The 17519-nt window shown below is 33.1% G+C and overlaps 2 protein-coding genes across 2 annotated transcripts in view; one reads left to right on the top strand and one right to left on the bottom strand.

The window, feature by feature from the left end:
- Dgkepsilon (diacylglycerol kinase epsilon) overlaps positions 1-6460 on the bottom strand; it is a gene marked incomplete in the record, with an annotated part of 18836 nt that extends 12376 nt beyond the window's left edge. The window contains 5 exon segments of the mRNA XM_067050479.1: positions 584-810; positions 2082-2232; positions 5437-5561; positions 5726-5891; positions 5987-6460. Of these exon segments, the coding sequence (XP_066906580.1) occupies positions 584-810; positions 2082-2232; positions 5437-5561; positions 5726-5891; positions 5987-6157 (840 nt within the window).
- Positions 6461-6784: 324 nt separating this feature from the next.
- chk (chaski) overlaps positions 6785-17519 on the top strand; it is a 79508-nt gene continuing 68773 nt past the window's right edge. Inside the window, exons 1-3 of the mRNA XM_014435227.3 lie at positions 6785-7027; positions 16166-16380; positions 16456-16679. Of these exons, the coding sequence (XP_014290713.1) occupies positions 16166-16380; positions 16456-16679 (439 nt within the window). The 5' untranslated portion in view covers positions 6785-7027. The remainder of the gene's footprint in view (positions 7028-16165; positions 16381-16455; positions 16680-17519) is intronic.

Raw genomic sequence — 17519 nt, 5'->3', positions numbered from 1 at the left:
TAAAAAGTATTTGATGGATAGATAGGGATTGATATCTATCACTAAATAGGGATTGATATCTATCACTTTCCTAAAAAGTATTTGATGGATAGATATTGTTTCACTTCAAAAAGTTACATTACTATTTGCGGTAAATACTGAACTATTAGTATTGTCTGTAGTTGAAATTGCTTAGTTAATATTTTATTTGAATGCTATAAGTCCCTTCAAGCCCATATAATAGATTTTACATATTGGCTTGCTTCTGTTTTGTAGGTTAATGGAACTTCATTGATAGAATTAAAGTAACCAGAAAAACTAAGAAATTTCAGTATTTGGATTAATAATGTTTTAATATACGAGTTTATCTCTTATGCTGATGTTACTAACTCTTCCCCAACCTAAAGGACCACTTTCATTGTAGTTCTCTACACTTCTTTTACCAAGTGTAGTTACCAGGGAAGTAATTGAAAAGTTCCACCAACCACAACCCATACCCACCACCAGAGGAATAAGACCCAAACAGGGAAAATAATTACTTAAAATTAAATAGTAATTTTAAGTGAAAAAACAACAAAAAGTTTAATTGATTATTGTCTTATACCTTGATATTTTTACGGTTCTTATACAGCAGAGTTATAACAGAAGCCACAGTTCCATCTCCGCCAGCTATAAGTATGATGGGTTTACATGATTGAGGTAACAGCGTAAGTATGAAAACCAATCTCTTCAGTGAGTGAGAAGAAAGTTCTAAGGTCTGTAAAGGATTGAAGAGAGATCGGAATCTGCTCAGAATTTCATCTGCTGCCTGGGATCCAGAAGATTTATTGGCTAAATTTATAAAAAAAGATAATAAATCCATTATTACTAATAAGGTGTAATTATTGTTAGACAATGTCAGTTGATAGTTATTTAATAATACAACTCTTACATAGTTATTTTATACAAAAACTTCTTTTACATTGGTTCCTATTTTCAATACTAAATAAACATATTGCTGTTCAGTACATCCTCCTTTCTCACTATGAAATCATAGTAGACAATTCAAGCAAGTTCTATTTCTTCTCAACATGGCACTAGCTTTAGTAATTCTCATAATGTAAGACAGTGGCTCTCGACATTTTAACAATACAATCCCTTGCATATTATTCTTCATCTTCTTTTATAAAAATGTTCTAGTTTTCAATGGAAAAATTAATTCTCTGGCTGAATGTCTTGTGCCGAAATTCATACTACTTTTATATTATAAGTATTAAATCTGAATAAGGAATTGAATATTATTTTGATAATACTAACAAGATACTGCACATCATTTACAAATAATTTTGCTTATCTGTCTTCTACTATTCATTCAATTCTAGAAAGTTTATCTGGTACAAAAAATTGTTACATAACACCAATACTTAGCTTACAGAACATTTTATTTGAAAAATCTGCAATTAGAGTGTACGCTTATCTATCGTCTTCATTCTATGGAGTGAAACTTTGGGTTCATGGTCTTTCTGTATTGCAATCTGTTTCCCTATCCAATAAAAAGTCTTTCCCATGAGTAACTACTAACACCTCTTTTTCTATTTCAGCTTAGTTCAATGCTAAGGTAGTTAATTCATGAAAGATTTTTTCTCATCTCTGCATTGTTTCAGCATATCTGAGTAGTCAGTACAACTCTGAACTAATGACATCAAATTCACAAAGTTTCAATTACAATCAGTCAGAAATAAAAGAAAAGGAAAAATCATAGCATTAAGTGCTAGCAGCAATGTAGTTTTTACACATAACTTTTTTTTTTATTTGGGGAACTCATAACATCTGAATTAAATGAGATACTGAAATAAATGAAAAAATTAATCTTATTGTAATTTTTGTTTCAATGTTAAACCTGACCCTGAGAAAGGAATTATAAAAAGAGCTAATAGGAAAAAGTTAATTGTATAATATTATTTAAAAGTAAATTAGAGTGTTGAAATAGAAGAAATAATTGGTAAGTAATTTTTTATTGACAATAAAAATACACTACACTCTATTACAATTAGGCTGATTTTTATTATCTATTGGATTGAGACAGTAATAATTCTATCCCTATTATAATAAAATATATTTACCTACAACAAAAACTGGTGACCAGTCAGATATGTTTGGATCAGAAATAGAACGAAGTTTGAAACCTCCACGAACCATCCTAGACTTCTTTTTACTGATTTCTACATGGGTTGGAGGAATTATTACTTGACGAAGTTTTCCGAAATCACAGACCTAAAGTTTATGAAAATAAAAGAATAATTTTATAAATATTCATTGGCATGTGGAAAGAAACTGAAATTATGAAGATTCTAGAAAAAAATAATAATTAATCTTTTTTATTTTGGTTGATAGTAATCTCTTCCCCTTCTTAATTGTGATGAAGCATTATGATTCTTATTGATCATTGTTTTCATGATAATAAACTTTATTTTCCTTCAACACACCAGATTTCCAACATTTTAAAATTCTTGATTTTAGTAATAAAAAAGTGTAATAAACTGACAAACAGGATAAAATATATGTGAAATCGAATGCAGAGCATGCACCACACACACAATAAAAAATATTTATTTAAAAATTCAGTTTATTTTTCTTCATTCTTCATTATGTTCTATAACTTTATGTGCTAGGTATTAACTTTTCTAAAATATTTGGCTTTCCAACAGTATACTATACACCACACCTAAACTGCTGTTCAAAAGTACTGCTTTGCTTGAAATATTCATGAGTGAAATATTTTAGTTTGGAATTATAACATGATACGAACGTAAGTCTAATTAAAAAGGAACTAAAGTGATATAATAAATAATAGTAAAAAAGCAAATATCAAAAGAAGAAAAATACAATAAAAATATAATTTTTAACATAATGTTTAGAAGCCCTAGAATCATTAGGTTTAAGAATACGAGAAGCAATAACTTGTTTTAATAGTGAATGTTTTGAGACTACCACTAGGAAAAATGAATCTTACAGAAAGATGGTGTAAAGACAAACCAGTGAAACTTTCCTATATTCCTGTGAAGAATATAGATCAACAGAAAAAAGGGTGTACAGAAGGAAGAAAAGAGAATGGGAAAATAAAAAGCTAAAAAACCTTGTACATCTAAGAGCCAACAATAACACATACTTATTCTTTCAGGAAGTGAACAAAGGGAGAGCAGCCTTTAAGCCCATAATAAATACATGCAAGGCTGAAGAGTAACCAATTATAACTGGAAAGTAGGATATTCTATAGTGGTGGTCTAAGTGCTTCAGGAATCAGCTTAATTAATAAAGTAAATAGCTTTCAATGTAACAGAAAAGAGACCAATGAATTCAGTGGAATGGAGGATATGGATTCAGAACAGCCTGATGAAGACGCGTTGGATGAGGCTATGGCTAAAATGAAAAACCATAAAATGCCAGGACATGACTTAATTTAAGCCAAACTCCTTAAATAAAGTGGAGATGGTTTAAAAAATTGCTTCTTGAGTTTATCCTTTCCAAAAGAGGCATATGTCCAATTAACAAAAAAGATGATCAAACTGACTCCAATAATTCTGTAATTACACTGTTATGGTGTATCTATAAAATCCTACCGAATAACCTCTGTAATGTATTTGATATCCTTATGATAATAATACAAGAAAGATTTCTTGGAAAGTACCAGGATGGCTTCAGAAGAGGACAATCAACTACCAACCAATTCCTGTAACTCAGGAAGATCTTTGAAAAGAGTATCAAATATAAATAGATCATGAATCACATTTTCATCCATTTTCAATTGGTCTACAATATTGTTGACAGAAAAGAGTTATTTATGCACTTTATGAGCTCGGCATTCCTCCAATACTTGTCCACCTGGCTTAACTTACGATGTATGAGATCATGGTCTAACCTAGGGAATTAGTTTCCAGTATAGGAGTATGGCGGGGTGATGAATTAGCCTATTTATTTGGGTTAAAAAGTAAACTCACAAAATGATAAAACCCAGGGTGTTAGTCCTAGATTAACAACAGTAAATAGACATTCCTTTGAGCCAATTTAACATTTTACAAGTAATCAAATTACCTATCAAAACAAAATGCTAAATGCTGTCCACACTTATTGCTAGGGCATTTAACAAGGCTGACAAAGCTACTGCAATGGTATAGACTCTCTGACAGTTGTTGTCACGGCACTGTTGTCACACTAGGTTTGGTGAAATAATTGGCATTGCATATGGCATTAGTGAGGTAATTGTCACAGTATCACTTGTTTGCATAGAGACACACCATGGTGTGAACTATATGACAGTTGCCTGTACAAAAATGAATACAACTATAGGCAGATTATTCAAAAGACAATTTGTATAGGTAATTAAATGATTAACTTTTAAAATATCATTTCAATTAAATTTTGCCCAAGTATACTATAAACTTAAAGTTCAAGACAGACCTCATCACTCAACTGTACACATCATTTGTCATTTTCAAGAAATTTCCAACCCATCACATGAATAATAGCTCGAAAACTTGACAAATTGGCCTGCACAGAATGATCCATTACTTTAAATATAAATCTATGAAGAGAAAAACATTACCAGGAGAAAGATAACACAAAGGACTAGTTGCAAGGAGTGACGTCTCACTGGCTGTACTGTGGATTATACATAGTTCGAAAATTGAAATTGTTATAAACAATTAACTAATGAACAAACAATTAACTAATGAACAGATTTTTGTTAAACTTTGGAAAATGTAGTTTTAAATTTTAAAAGCAAATTTATTATCAAAAATTTGTTCTACTAAAATCTATGACATACACATATGATGCAATATACATTGATATAATGAGTTAAATTAAAGTGATTAGAGCCATTTTTTGAGGAAATGGTAAAAATGCGTAAAAAACAATGATACAACACTTCCATTGAGATGATTTTAACAATAACTAATAAATAGCTGTAATGTCCCAGGCGTATATCACCCTTAGATACGTAATTCAGTTTTGTACATTTCATTAGATAATTGTTGGGGATTTACATAGCTAGAAAATATATCTGTTTGGAGATAATGTCATTTTTGAGGCATAAATAAACATGCATCCAATTAAAGCAGTAATAATCATAGATTACATTAAGATCTACAACAGAACATAAGTTTGACGGGATAATAAGTACAGAAACCCCTCTTTTGTCTCCATTTTATATTTCTAAACGATGTCAAAACCAGAAAAATTCCTAATCCCCTCCCTTTATCAACACATAAAACAGTTTGTGCCCATTATAGAGGCTTGTAAGTTATATAAAAGCCAGCATCCGCCTATGAGACAAGATGTTTCCCCCGATAGTGTAGGGAAGTTATAATCCCATTAAGGGATTAAGTTTTCATGATATTTGAAAATATTTCATATCACATCTTTTAATAAACTCCTAATTTAAACATAACTGAATGAATAAATACTATTATTACCTACCTCACCTAAGAATAATTGACAACGAATATGTACTGTTTTGTGACACCAAATACATCTCTTCCATTTCCAGTCTTTGGAATAATCTTCAGAACAAACCTCACAACCAACCTCAATAGGAAAATTACCTGTAGATGTAATATAAAGAAATTTAAATGTTTTTTTTATAAATATTGAATAAACTAATAATAATCATAAAAAGCAAACAAATTGAACACCATAACAGTGGAATATATTCATCAATACTCCAAACATCAAGAATACAAAATGTTAATAAAAATGGAACACCTACCACCAATCCATCTGTGCTTAAAAGGTTGTTGAGAATCCAGAGAAACTTCCTTACATACAAAACTAGCACCAACTTTATTCATACATGGTGCATCAGCACTCAAACCACAAGTATCGCAAACAACTCCTTTGACAAGGAGTGTATGGCAACCACTACAGCGATATGACTAAAAAGAAATGTAATAGTTTTAATGATTAAAATCAATACACAAGAATTAAAATTAATTCTACATATAACATTTTGTTATGTTAAGTTTAATACCTTTGTAAAGTCAGAAACACACTGCCAATTATGTTTCTTATCACTTAGATTCAAATGAGATTCGCGACCATACTTCTCTTGTAAGCTAAGGAATAATACAAAAACAAACAACAGGACAACAGGTAAAATTATACTAGCAGATGCACTTTCCCAAATCGCTATTTCATCCATTTTCAAGACATTGATTAGTTACCACTGACCATTATCAAAAGTGGAGATACTTTCTCAAAAAAAGTAAAGTAAAAATCAAAAACAACTGCCATAATAAGTGTAATTGGTAAACCGATCGATAACCATTTAAGTAAATCTATGATTAACTTTTAAATTCCGAAAAAGTCACACTCCAAGAACAACATAAGATTCAAAGTATCTATTAGGAACAGAAGAATAGAAAATGGTATCATTAAAGGGTATATATTAAGTTAAATCTCATAAACCCATTTCAAAATTGTCATAGGTCATTGTAAACAGACAGTTTAGCCAACACTAGTCAGCTGTTGTGTCTAAAGTCTTGTTTATCGAACCAAACTACTATCATTTAAAGATATATATACATGTAGTTCCTTATTTTATTTGTTTTAAAATAAAGTATTTTATTTTTTAATTATAGAAAAATTAAAGTTTTATATTATTGTCTGTATTTTTCAAATCTGAAATGCTAAAATGCAATTTAGCACAAATCGAATATAAAATTATCAATTAATATTTAGTTCATAATCTTAAAATTAAACGAGATTCTATCTAAGCGTTCGAAAATATGTATGAGTGTGGTTTACTCTGAACTGATGACGTAGCTGAATGAAACTTGGTGGCTAAACAAAGCTCAGTGTGGACCAGGCTGTCTCTTTGGTTGGTTGTGTGTTCAATAAAGTTACCTATGTTTTCTTCGTACTTTTCGTAAAGAAAAACCCGCCCAGATGGACTTCTCTTCCATTTATATGTTTTCATTTCTCTCACCAATTGTCACTTGTAAACAAATTTTTATATTATTTTGGTTTACTGGCTGAATTTGTTATAGGATTACATTCAAACAGCACAATAGTAAGTATTAATTTCATTTAGTGACAATTATTTATAAATGTTCTTTTACCATTCCATCATAATAATCTGGTTTTATAATATCTTTAAATATTTTCTATTTTTTCAAAATATTTAATTTATTAATGTTGAAAATTTATAATTTCGTCGGATATCTTTAGCCAATATTTTTGTATCGTACATTGTTCGAAAAGAATATTCTTTAGGACAAGTTCTTCCCCGCCTCTATTTAAATTTCAGAAATTACAGAAAGTGGACTAATGATACACATCTCAAGAAATGCTGTTAATGTTTATATTTTCTTACATTATGATTCTGTACAAACAGCTCATTTCAGAAAAAATGTTCTTTATGCTTATGATTTTTCGTAAGTAAACTCACGTCACAATGAATAATTGTATTGTACACCAAGAACTTTTTGTCTTTTTAAAAATATAATTTATCCATTTATTTTAATTATACCAAAATTTATTTTAATTATGCCATTATTTCAATGCTTTATTTTTATTGGACAATTACTATAATTGTATAACTAGAATTTATATTGACACAAGTATAAATTTACAACTTCGTATGGTTTAATAATTTTTTATTATTGTAAATAAACATTCTCTGTTTGTTTTCTATCTTAAAAATATTTTATGAAGAAAGGTGGTTTAGGAACAGTTTCACGCAAGAAACCTGCAGGGGGTGAAATGCACAAAGCTATTTCCTCTTGTAGGTTCATAATTCTACTATTATTGCCGCTGACTTTGCTTAGACCACTTGTTAGTATTAAGTTGAAATTGTCAGACCTGTTTTCTTGACCCAGAATTGTTTTAAATTTGTTAAGTACCATTATTTTATTAAATCAGTGACCACATATAATGTTTCATTATTCTGCGATTTATGTGTCGTGCGACCCAATGCAAATAATTAACTCTGTAAAAGACAGGCATTTATTTTAGTTATGACTTTTAAATTTTGTAGGATGTTATCAGGATATAAATCATTTAGTACCTAGAGGTGAACTTCCGCAGAAGGTTGGTCTTTTTTAAATCGCTTGACATTATACGTTAATGTTTCGGGGTTCTTCTGTTCTCCTGCTAAGAATAATAAAATTAAAACTGAGTGTGAGTGTGAGTGGTAACTTCTGTCTTACAGTTGCAGATGAAATAAAAATATATTCCTAGTACATGGGTTAGGGACGTGACGGCCGTGCGGGTTGGGGCTCAGGTCCTAGTGCGCTCGGTTCGGAACGTTGTGGGTTCAATTCCCACCTGGGGCAGTTAAACATTCATTTTTCGGCGGTCCTGAAGAATGAATCTTGACACTCCCACCTTGGTTAGTACGCGGCGGCAACCTAGGTAGCCGTCGGTTGGGCAAAAAGGACCATTAGGCCCACTTGCCCCCCCCCCCACCAAATACCAGTACCAATAGTACATAGATTAGTATAGCTTAACCATTTCTACCGAATTCATCGAATACTTTTTCATACTCTGACAGTGCAGCCTTAGTTATGAATCTATATGTCTAATAAGACAGACTATAGCTTAAAGAGGAAACTTATATTTCAAGGTTTCAGAATATATTTTATTATTATAATTAAATAAATTTGATCCCCTCAAATTTGGATGAAATCGGACTAGCTTTCGAAATGTAATTTTAGCGTCACACATGCGAAAATAGTCTATGAAATAAGATAAAATAGACCATATATATGCCAACCCATTCATTAAAATCGGATTAACAGTTTGATGGAGTATGCCGAAACACAAATTTAACTACAAAGAAGGAACCGAATTCGTTCCTTGATGTCTAAAATGTAAAATGTAAGTGAAAAATTGAAAAGGCTCTGCGTTTTCTCTTCCGACACACATAATTTTATTTTTGTTAGGGTTTATTTGTAAACCTCTTATCTTCAGTTCCTCATTCCATTCATCCAAGGATGTCTGACAAGCCTTTTCAGTCAGCTACCAGTACGATATCATTCGAATATATAATCTCTTGAGCCAGTACTGGAGTTAGGTTCTAAAAACCTAATAGAGCAATTGGGCATCTCCCAATTTACACATCTTCCATATCCCATCCATTAGGAGGACAAACAGTAGTGGGCTTAGGCTGTCTCTCTGCTTTACTCCCTTATAAAAGTCTATGTCTATGATTAAGTCTTACAATGCCCTTTGGGTCTTGGTAAACTGATTTGATTCTACTCACCAAATTTGCTGGCACTCTTCTCGTTATTAGTGTGTCTCATACCTCCTGGCTCTGGACTGAGTCAAAAGCCGCCCTCTGATCCAGTAATGCCAAATAGACTGCCTCTCCTCGGTCCCATGCTTTCTCTGCTATCGTTCTCTAGGAAAAAATGTGGTTCTAGGTCTCTCTTCCATGTGTGAAAGCTGCTGGCTCTTCTTCAATGTCTTGTTCTACATTACTCCGCAGTCGCTGCTCTAATATCCTATTGTATGTTTTGTACACTCCTGAGGACAGGCATATTAACCTGTAGTTACCACATTCACTTTGATTACCTTTCTTGTGAATTGGGATTATAATGTCGCTTTCCCACTCTCGTGGCAGCAACTTAAGGTCCCAAATTTTCTGGAACATCATTTTAAGGCATTTAATAGTTTCATTGTCCCCATATATTATAAATTCCGGAGCTATGCCATCTGGTCCTGGAGCTTTTCCTAGTTGAATTTTTTTGACTGCCAACTCCACCTCATCTTCCCCGATCGCATCGTCCATGTCTTCAGGATAGGTGTCTTCTGCTCTTACCTCTCCTTCAGCAGTCTCTGGAAGAACTACCTCCAGCACTTTCTTTTCTTCGGTCACAAACTTCTCATGCATGTCTTTAACTTTTCTGACCGGTTTTGACCTCTTACCCTCAATGCTTTCGTAATATGTCGGAACTTCCTAATATTTTCTCTATAGTTTTGTTCAAGCTCTTGACCAAACTTCCCCTCGTCCTCGTTTTAGCTAGCGGTGGTTCTCTCCTTCAACCTATAATGTTGAAGTGGGCTGGACTCACCTCCGTATTTCAGGATTAAATGAAATCCCTGAACCACGGGAAGTTTTCCTCGCTCACCAACTGTCGAAACTCTTCCTCTGTGAGGACCAAATTACCGTGGTTCTTATCATCCTTGCCCGTATTCCATCAAAAGCAGTGCAAATCACATGCTCAACATTTTCCGGTACACCTTTAGTGGGACATAGGGGGTCTATATCCAGGCCAAGGCTCAGGAACTTGCCTCTAAAACCCACCTGTACCGTGAGGAATTGTGAAAGAAAATTGTTCGGGAGGACTCATTTCGCCTGCAGCAGACATTGTATGAAGTGCTGTCTAAGGGTACTTACTCCCTTTTGGTGTCGTCACCCACCGCCTTCCCCACTCCTCAATTGTCAACCCTCATTCCAAGATTTTCCAGAAATCCTGTTCAGCCTTCTCTCTTAAAAACATATTTGGTCTAGTACCTGCGCTGCTTCATGCGAAGTCGATCTGTATGTTCGGGTGATGCATAGCAATGGCGTCCTCTGGGTCGATGCCGGCCTACTTTGCTGTCCCTGTGTGAGATTATGGAACCAAGAGGAACTCTTTAATTGGACTCCTTAATTACAAGCAAAATCTGTACCGACGGCGTTCCTGTAAGACAAACACTTTCTGAGATATCAGTGAATTTATAGGGCCTAGCGCGTGGAGCCTTCCTTCCCTCCTCACTTAACCTACCCACGAGAACTCTAGAAATTTTCATTTTCCTAACCTCTAAGACTCCAGAACCAGAAGAAATTCCACGAAGACTAAAATTTCATACTCAAGTTCTCTAAGTTTCTTCTCTTAATAACGTTGTGATATGTATTAATGAGTTCCCGTTTGAATGACCCAAATGTGTTGTTATAATTGTGATAACTAAGTAATGGCGAAGCAGACGGAACATTAATATTTTAGTAAGAAATGTCTTGTACTCATTCTTCCGCATGAGCTTTGCTGATTAAAGCAAAGCTACATGGTATGCCGAACGTGTTAAGGGACTTGGGCTGCGAAAATGGCTTGAACAATCATTGGCTTTTGTAATCACAATGGGTGAACACGAATCTAATCATGTTAGCCATTGTTATTTTTGTATGGTTTACGTTCAAGAATATTACGCAAAAGGTAAGAAAAACGTGCAGTATACGAACATTCATAAAGCCTTACAACAGTTTCGCTTTGTGAATCTCTCCCTGTATAAGTTATAATTTCATTTCTTCAAAATGTCAGAGGAAAGCAGCCCTGAAAATGAATTTTATGATATTGATGACTACAAACAAGGAAACGATTCTGCACCAAATTTGAATAAGTACAACTGAATAGTAAAAATGTATTTAATGGTTTAACTTCTGACATAAATCTAATAAAATATGTCACCAAACTTTTAGGGTTACACACATTCAATGTGTTTTTATTTCAGTTCAAATTTGCCCATTTTCTATTGACAAGTATTATCTCCTTCCTATGCTCATCAAACTCGGATTACTCAAAGAGTACATTAAAGGCCTTGCAAAAGATGGTGACTTTGCAGCAATTAACCACGAAATTTCCGAAAGTACCTAATAAAAAACTTGAAGAAGGAATCTTTGTGGGGCCCCAGATAATGGAAAGGAATGAATCCTGTAGGAAGAAGAGCTTGAATTTCGTTCAGAGACATTGAAACGGTTGTTTGAATTACACCCTCCCTGTGTTTTTCATGTTCTTGATGTTATGGTCCTCACTATTCTTCGCTGACATGGCCGAGATTCGGAGGGGAAAAATCACTAAATGTGTTCGCCGACCAAGGTCAGCCCATTAAGTAAGTAAGGCCCAATGCATTTAATGTCTGAATCCTAGCATCAGCTAGACTGATTAGACGTGACAGCATGGGCCCATCCTCACATCTTAAGTTTATGGTTTTTTTTTGCGCAATGAATTCAACCATAGTTTGTTATTTAACAAAAAGTTGGCCACAAATTCTATAAAAGAAGCCCAAGCTCTTTTTTCCTCTGGGTGCATTAGGGTACGCTCATACTACATCAGTCTCAGCTAGACAGATAAAACATGACTCGACAAGCGGACATCCTTGGTTTGAGCCTAACATTATACAGCCAAAAACATTGTATTTCATAAAATGTTTAATAATTTGCCCCATAATGGTCTCTTTTATATAGTTTCTCAAAAGATACTTTTGGAAATTTCGTAATTATGAACTGGAAGCAGTCGCTACCTCTTACAAGAGCATTAGCGCACTTTTCAATTCATCCTAGTCTAACATGTTCCTACATGTCAGCTAATAGTATCTAGTTAGGTTGAACATGTGTTATATTAGTTTTGTTCCTTGAATCAGGTCGTAGGCTTATTCTTTTGAATCAATATGTTACTAATATTTGTCTGTGACTCGAAATTTTTCAATTATTTGCCAGAGTTCGCAGAGAAACACCAACATGTGAATGTAGGATAAAAATGAAAGTTTACATTTATGTTAAATTATAATTTCATGAAACTTTGCAACATTATTTTAATCATGATTTTGTACTTTGGATGTTTTTTAATGCTAATTGTTATCTTTTTAGCAAAAAGAAGCTATAAACTATTGGACGTAAATAGATCTTTTAGGGCTAATATTTCAGCAAATTTAATCTTCTTTAAATAATGTGCTCTTAGATTTTCTAGTGTTGTTGGTAGTTTTTAAGATATAGAGTTCCGAATGAAAAATTAATGTTTTTTTAACGTTTTGAACCAGCCGCCAGTTTTTATTTCCCCTACCTATACTTGGCATACTCATCAATTTCGACTAGTAATTATGTCTAGTTTTCTGTAAAGTAATAAAAAATTGGGGTGAGATAACTGCCTTTTTTTCTTCCCGGCTCTTGTACTAAATGTAAAGATGTCTTTAAGGGGCATGGCCTAGACCTAGACCCCACCCCTTACGTCATTTTTGTTTTAACTTCTGAATTAGTAGGTATTATGGGAGACACTCGAATGCGTTGCGGTACCACAAAAGTATCGATGCGATTCTTTAATTTAAGTATCGATACCTGATGAACATCCATCCAAATTCTTGTGAATGACAATCGGTTAAAATGTAAAATGGCAAATCGTGAAAAGCTCTATCTTATACTGCTATTTCTTTTAAGAGACGGGATGTTATTGCATATCTCCTTAAATATATCAGTGGATTGTTAGTGATGTATATAAAAAATAATGAAACTTGTTTTGTAGTTGGGTGCCTGCTACTAAACACGACGGCGGTTTGCAAGTATATTCAGTTCAAAGTATGTGTGAATGTCGCCATACTGTAAAACATTAAGGAGTGTATTAATGAGTTTTAAGAAGTGTCTTGAATTTCGTTCAGATACGAAAAGCACCTGACTACTATACCAAGTTTCATCCTTTTTTAAAGACATTTTCTAGGATAGGGTTATTTACGAAGTCGGTTTTTTAAAAATAATTTTTTTTTTCAAGTATGCCCTTTATTTTTATTGTTGGCCTTCCAGTTAGCTAAGTCTTCTTATTAGTTTATTTCAATGGGAAATTAACTTTAGCATAATTGAAGTAATGTGTATTTATCTCAACTGCTCGAATCTTACAGGGAGCTAGTGTTTGTTCCTTTGCCAGGTTTTACAATTTTGGCTAGATTTTCCGAGTTTAATTTGGACCGCTAAATTAAAAGCATAACATTTTCAAGGTTTATTTTGAATCGAGCCCCAATTTGAAAAACACTTTTTTTATATTTTTACTCAAGCTTAATTACCTACTGGTAATTTGTGGTATTCCTCTGATTTTTTGAAAATTTAAAAAACTTGTGGAGGGTAGCTAATTCATACCAGATGGACTAACAATTTACTACTGCCATTAACTTCAGATAAGAGAACTCCACGTGGAAATTTTGTTGACTTTATGATCAGACATTATTACCAATACTGTTATCGTTTAATATTTTAATTGAACAGTATAGTTATTGAATACGATCATTAATGATAAATTTGGTTCAATTATATTATGGATCAGATTTATCTTACTGTTTAAAAAAACCTTATTATGGTATTATTAGCATATATCTGTACTGATAATTATAATGGATTTAAGTCGTTATTCTTGATTTTTCAAGAGACGAAAAATAGAGTTCGAAAAATTATGTATAAACATAAACACTGATCCATTCAATAAAGTTTTAACCAGTATATTATACTAATATATAACTTAAATCCTTTATTCCAATTGATAGATAATTTTTTTCTGAGTCGTACTGAGTGCTTAACTCTATGTCGACATTTTTTGGACTTAAATCCTTTAAACTTATCAGTACAGAATAATCCTATGTAAATCCGCTTCCAAATTGTCGATTTCTACCATCTTGCCACACTGACTGTGATTTTTTAGTGTTTTAATGTTAACAAATTCCTTGCGCCACATATGTTTTCAGAAGACTAAATCGGAGTTACTGAAAAGTATTTTTGGATATTATATCAATTTCAGGCCTCGTTGTTCCGTGCCCTCCCCTCCGTCGGACGGGACATAGATGCATTTGCACAGTGAGAACTGAGTCTTCGAATATTTTCCCCTTAAGTTCATTATAAATTTTCCCGCTTAAGTCGCTACTTTATGGCGTAAATAATAGCCGCAACTATGGCAATTTAAAAGGAAGAATCATATTTTTTGTTGATTAAGGGTTGGTAAGAGATTAATTTATTTATTTTCTTTTTTGGTTGAAATAAAAATCAATTTTTTAGTTCAAAAAATGAACTTTAAAAAAGTCAAATATATTCCATTATGTTTTATGACATTTTTCTATAATTCTGTTTACTTCATGATTCTGTGCTCGTACTTCTGGCCTTTATCAGCAAAACTCAACCAAGTGCAATTTGAGGACGTAATTACAAATGAAACTTCCATCATTTAAAATGTTTTTTACAGATCGAAATATTTAGGAATGCATGGTCGTGGACTATGTGACATATGCGATATCGCTTCCAAATCAAGCTTCAGTAATTTCATATGTGTTGCTAAAAATGTGTGAGGCTTCGCATTGTCATCGTGGGACTTGTCTTTGAATGCGTTCTCCAATTTCATTAGTTGTGGGCAGCAAACATCTGAGTTAATGGTTCGGTTACTTGGGAGCTATTCGAATTCAGACCTTTGTAATACCACCAAATTAACAGGAAGTTTTATCTGATGCAAATCATTTTTGGATTTGGTTTGTACTGATTCATCATAATAGAACTATGATATTTTTCGATTAACTTTATTGTAGACAACTCATTTTTAATTATCAGCCATAATTCGTTTCAAAAAAAGGTTTGATTACATTACATTGGAAATGTGTATCACAAATATTGAATCGTTGTGCTCGACGAATTTCTTTGTAATCAACAGGACACATTATCGAGTTTCTTAACATGTTTTATATGATTTTCAATTGCGGGTGATACATCTATCTGTATTGCAATCTTTTCCACAGTCACATGATGATTCGATACAATTATTTCTTTCATTTAGTCACCATCAAATTCAGAATCTATTAATGATGACCAAGAACGTTCTGAGTCATCATTAATAAAAATCACCAGAACGAAATTATTCAAACCAATTCACGTGTGGTCAGTTAAACCATGAGCACCATACACTTCACATATCTTATGTGGCCCTCGGCCGCTTTCTTGCCAAAGAATTTTAATTATTATGGAAATAAAAAAGTACAATGTTTCAGAAATAAAACGTTTAAATTCTTCAATCTCTGAATTAGTATTGTTCTATTTAATATATCTGCTAATAATGATCCAATTTTGCTACTGATTTTCTGGGATTATCGAGGCATGTTTTCTGGTTTTTAATTAAAAATACTGGAAGCATCTAATACAATTACAGATGCGACCGCCCATACTACGTTAAAATCACTTTCTAGCGGTACCTTCCATTTACAATTTAGGAAGTTACATCTAAGTGTTTGTGACCATAAGACTCTTCGATTCATTCCTCCACCATAAAACGATATTTCGGGCCTTACATTAAAAACAATTGTTTCTCTTTCGTTTAATTCCGTTTTAAAATTTATTGGACGAGGTAATAAGGTGGAGATTTGAATGATTATTGTTAATTTTAAGTAATCTTATTTTGATTAGATTTTAGTTTTTAATATTTATTTTCCTTTGCAGATGACACCACCAGACGGTGGTTGGGGTTGGGTTGTGGTAGCTGCATCTCTCATTGCTTCTGCTATTGCCGATGGAGTTTCTCTTTCCTTTGGTCTGCTATTTCCCTACTTGTCGGACTACTTTTCTGCATCCAAGTCTGCCACCGCATGGATCGGAAGCTTATTTATGTCAGTCCCCCTCTTGGCCGGACCTATCTGTTCTGCATTAGTTGACAGGTGACTTTTAATTATGACATGTTATTTATATTACTTTCATTTCTAAAATCTTAATCATTAATCTTTTATGCGTAGATTTGGCTGCCGCTGGATGACGATAATTGGAGGGTTGATGGGTGGATTGGGCTTTGCTATCTCTGCCTTCCTGGAATCTCTTCCTCTCATCTACATCACCTTCGGCCTCATTTCTGGCCTCGGCTTGGGTTTAATTTACGTTACCGCTGTCGTTTCTATCGCTTACTGGTTCGACAAAAAGAGGACGCTGGCCACGAGTCTCGGCGCCGCTGGAACAGGCATTGGTGAGTGCTTTGGAACATCTTGGGAGTATTTTTCCTTTAGGAATTTTTTTTTTTAAAAAAAAACGTATGCTTATTATAATAAAATATAATTCTGGTTCACACATTTTCTCAAAGATGATTTGTATATATTTCATAAAATTTTTACAGGTCTCCTAGCAGATAATAAATACCACCTTAACACGATTCTTCACTTTAGATTTCTTATTACCCTTCATTATTTCAGCTACAGTAATCATTCATTTATTATTTTTACATCAACCACAAAACTCAAATTATGATAAAGCACCATTCCATCTCTACTTTTCAAGCAAAGATTTATTCTTGTATCGAATGTTTATAACAAAGATACGATTTGAATTCATTTGACTGATTATTTTATGGTTATTTAATTATTTAAACCATTGCAGTTGAAAATACAAATGCCGTTTTTCAATTTCAGGCGCTTTTTAATTATTGTTGGATATAACTATCTTAAAGTCTCTTCCCATTTTAAGCTAATATTTCAAAAGTGATGTAGAACCGTCGCTCCCCGTGGGTCTTAGCGGGGCGGGTCCGGCAGGGAAGGATTGCCTTTTTTGTGTTATGATCTCCTCTTGTGAGATTGTGACATGTCGTACATCGATGTACATATTTTTTTGAGTTCAAATTGACGATTTTTACAACAATTCCTTGTATTTTATTTCGAGGTTTAAGAGTTAAAGCAAGATTTAAAGAATATGATTCAATCTTCTACAGTTTCTATTTTTAATTCTGATTGCAAATTAGTTATTCTAGTATAATAAGTATAGCAGCCTAAATAGCGTCTGCAGCTTTATAGCTGAGATAATGAAGTGATTCGAA

The sequence above is a fragment of the Halyomorpha halys genome, unplaced genomic scaffold, assembly GCF_000696795.3.
Source record: "Halyomorpha halys isolate HHAL.00 unplaced genomic scaffold, Hhal_1.1 Scaffold1539.1, whole genome shotgun sequence".
NCBI classification, from domain to species: domain Eukaryota; kingdom Metazoa; phylum Arthropoda; class Insecta; order Hemiptera; family Pentatomidae; genus Halyomorpha; species Halyomorpha halys.
The sequence above is the reverse complement of the archived record's forward strand: the minus strand, read 5'-3'. Positions and strand labels throughout refer to the sequence as shown.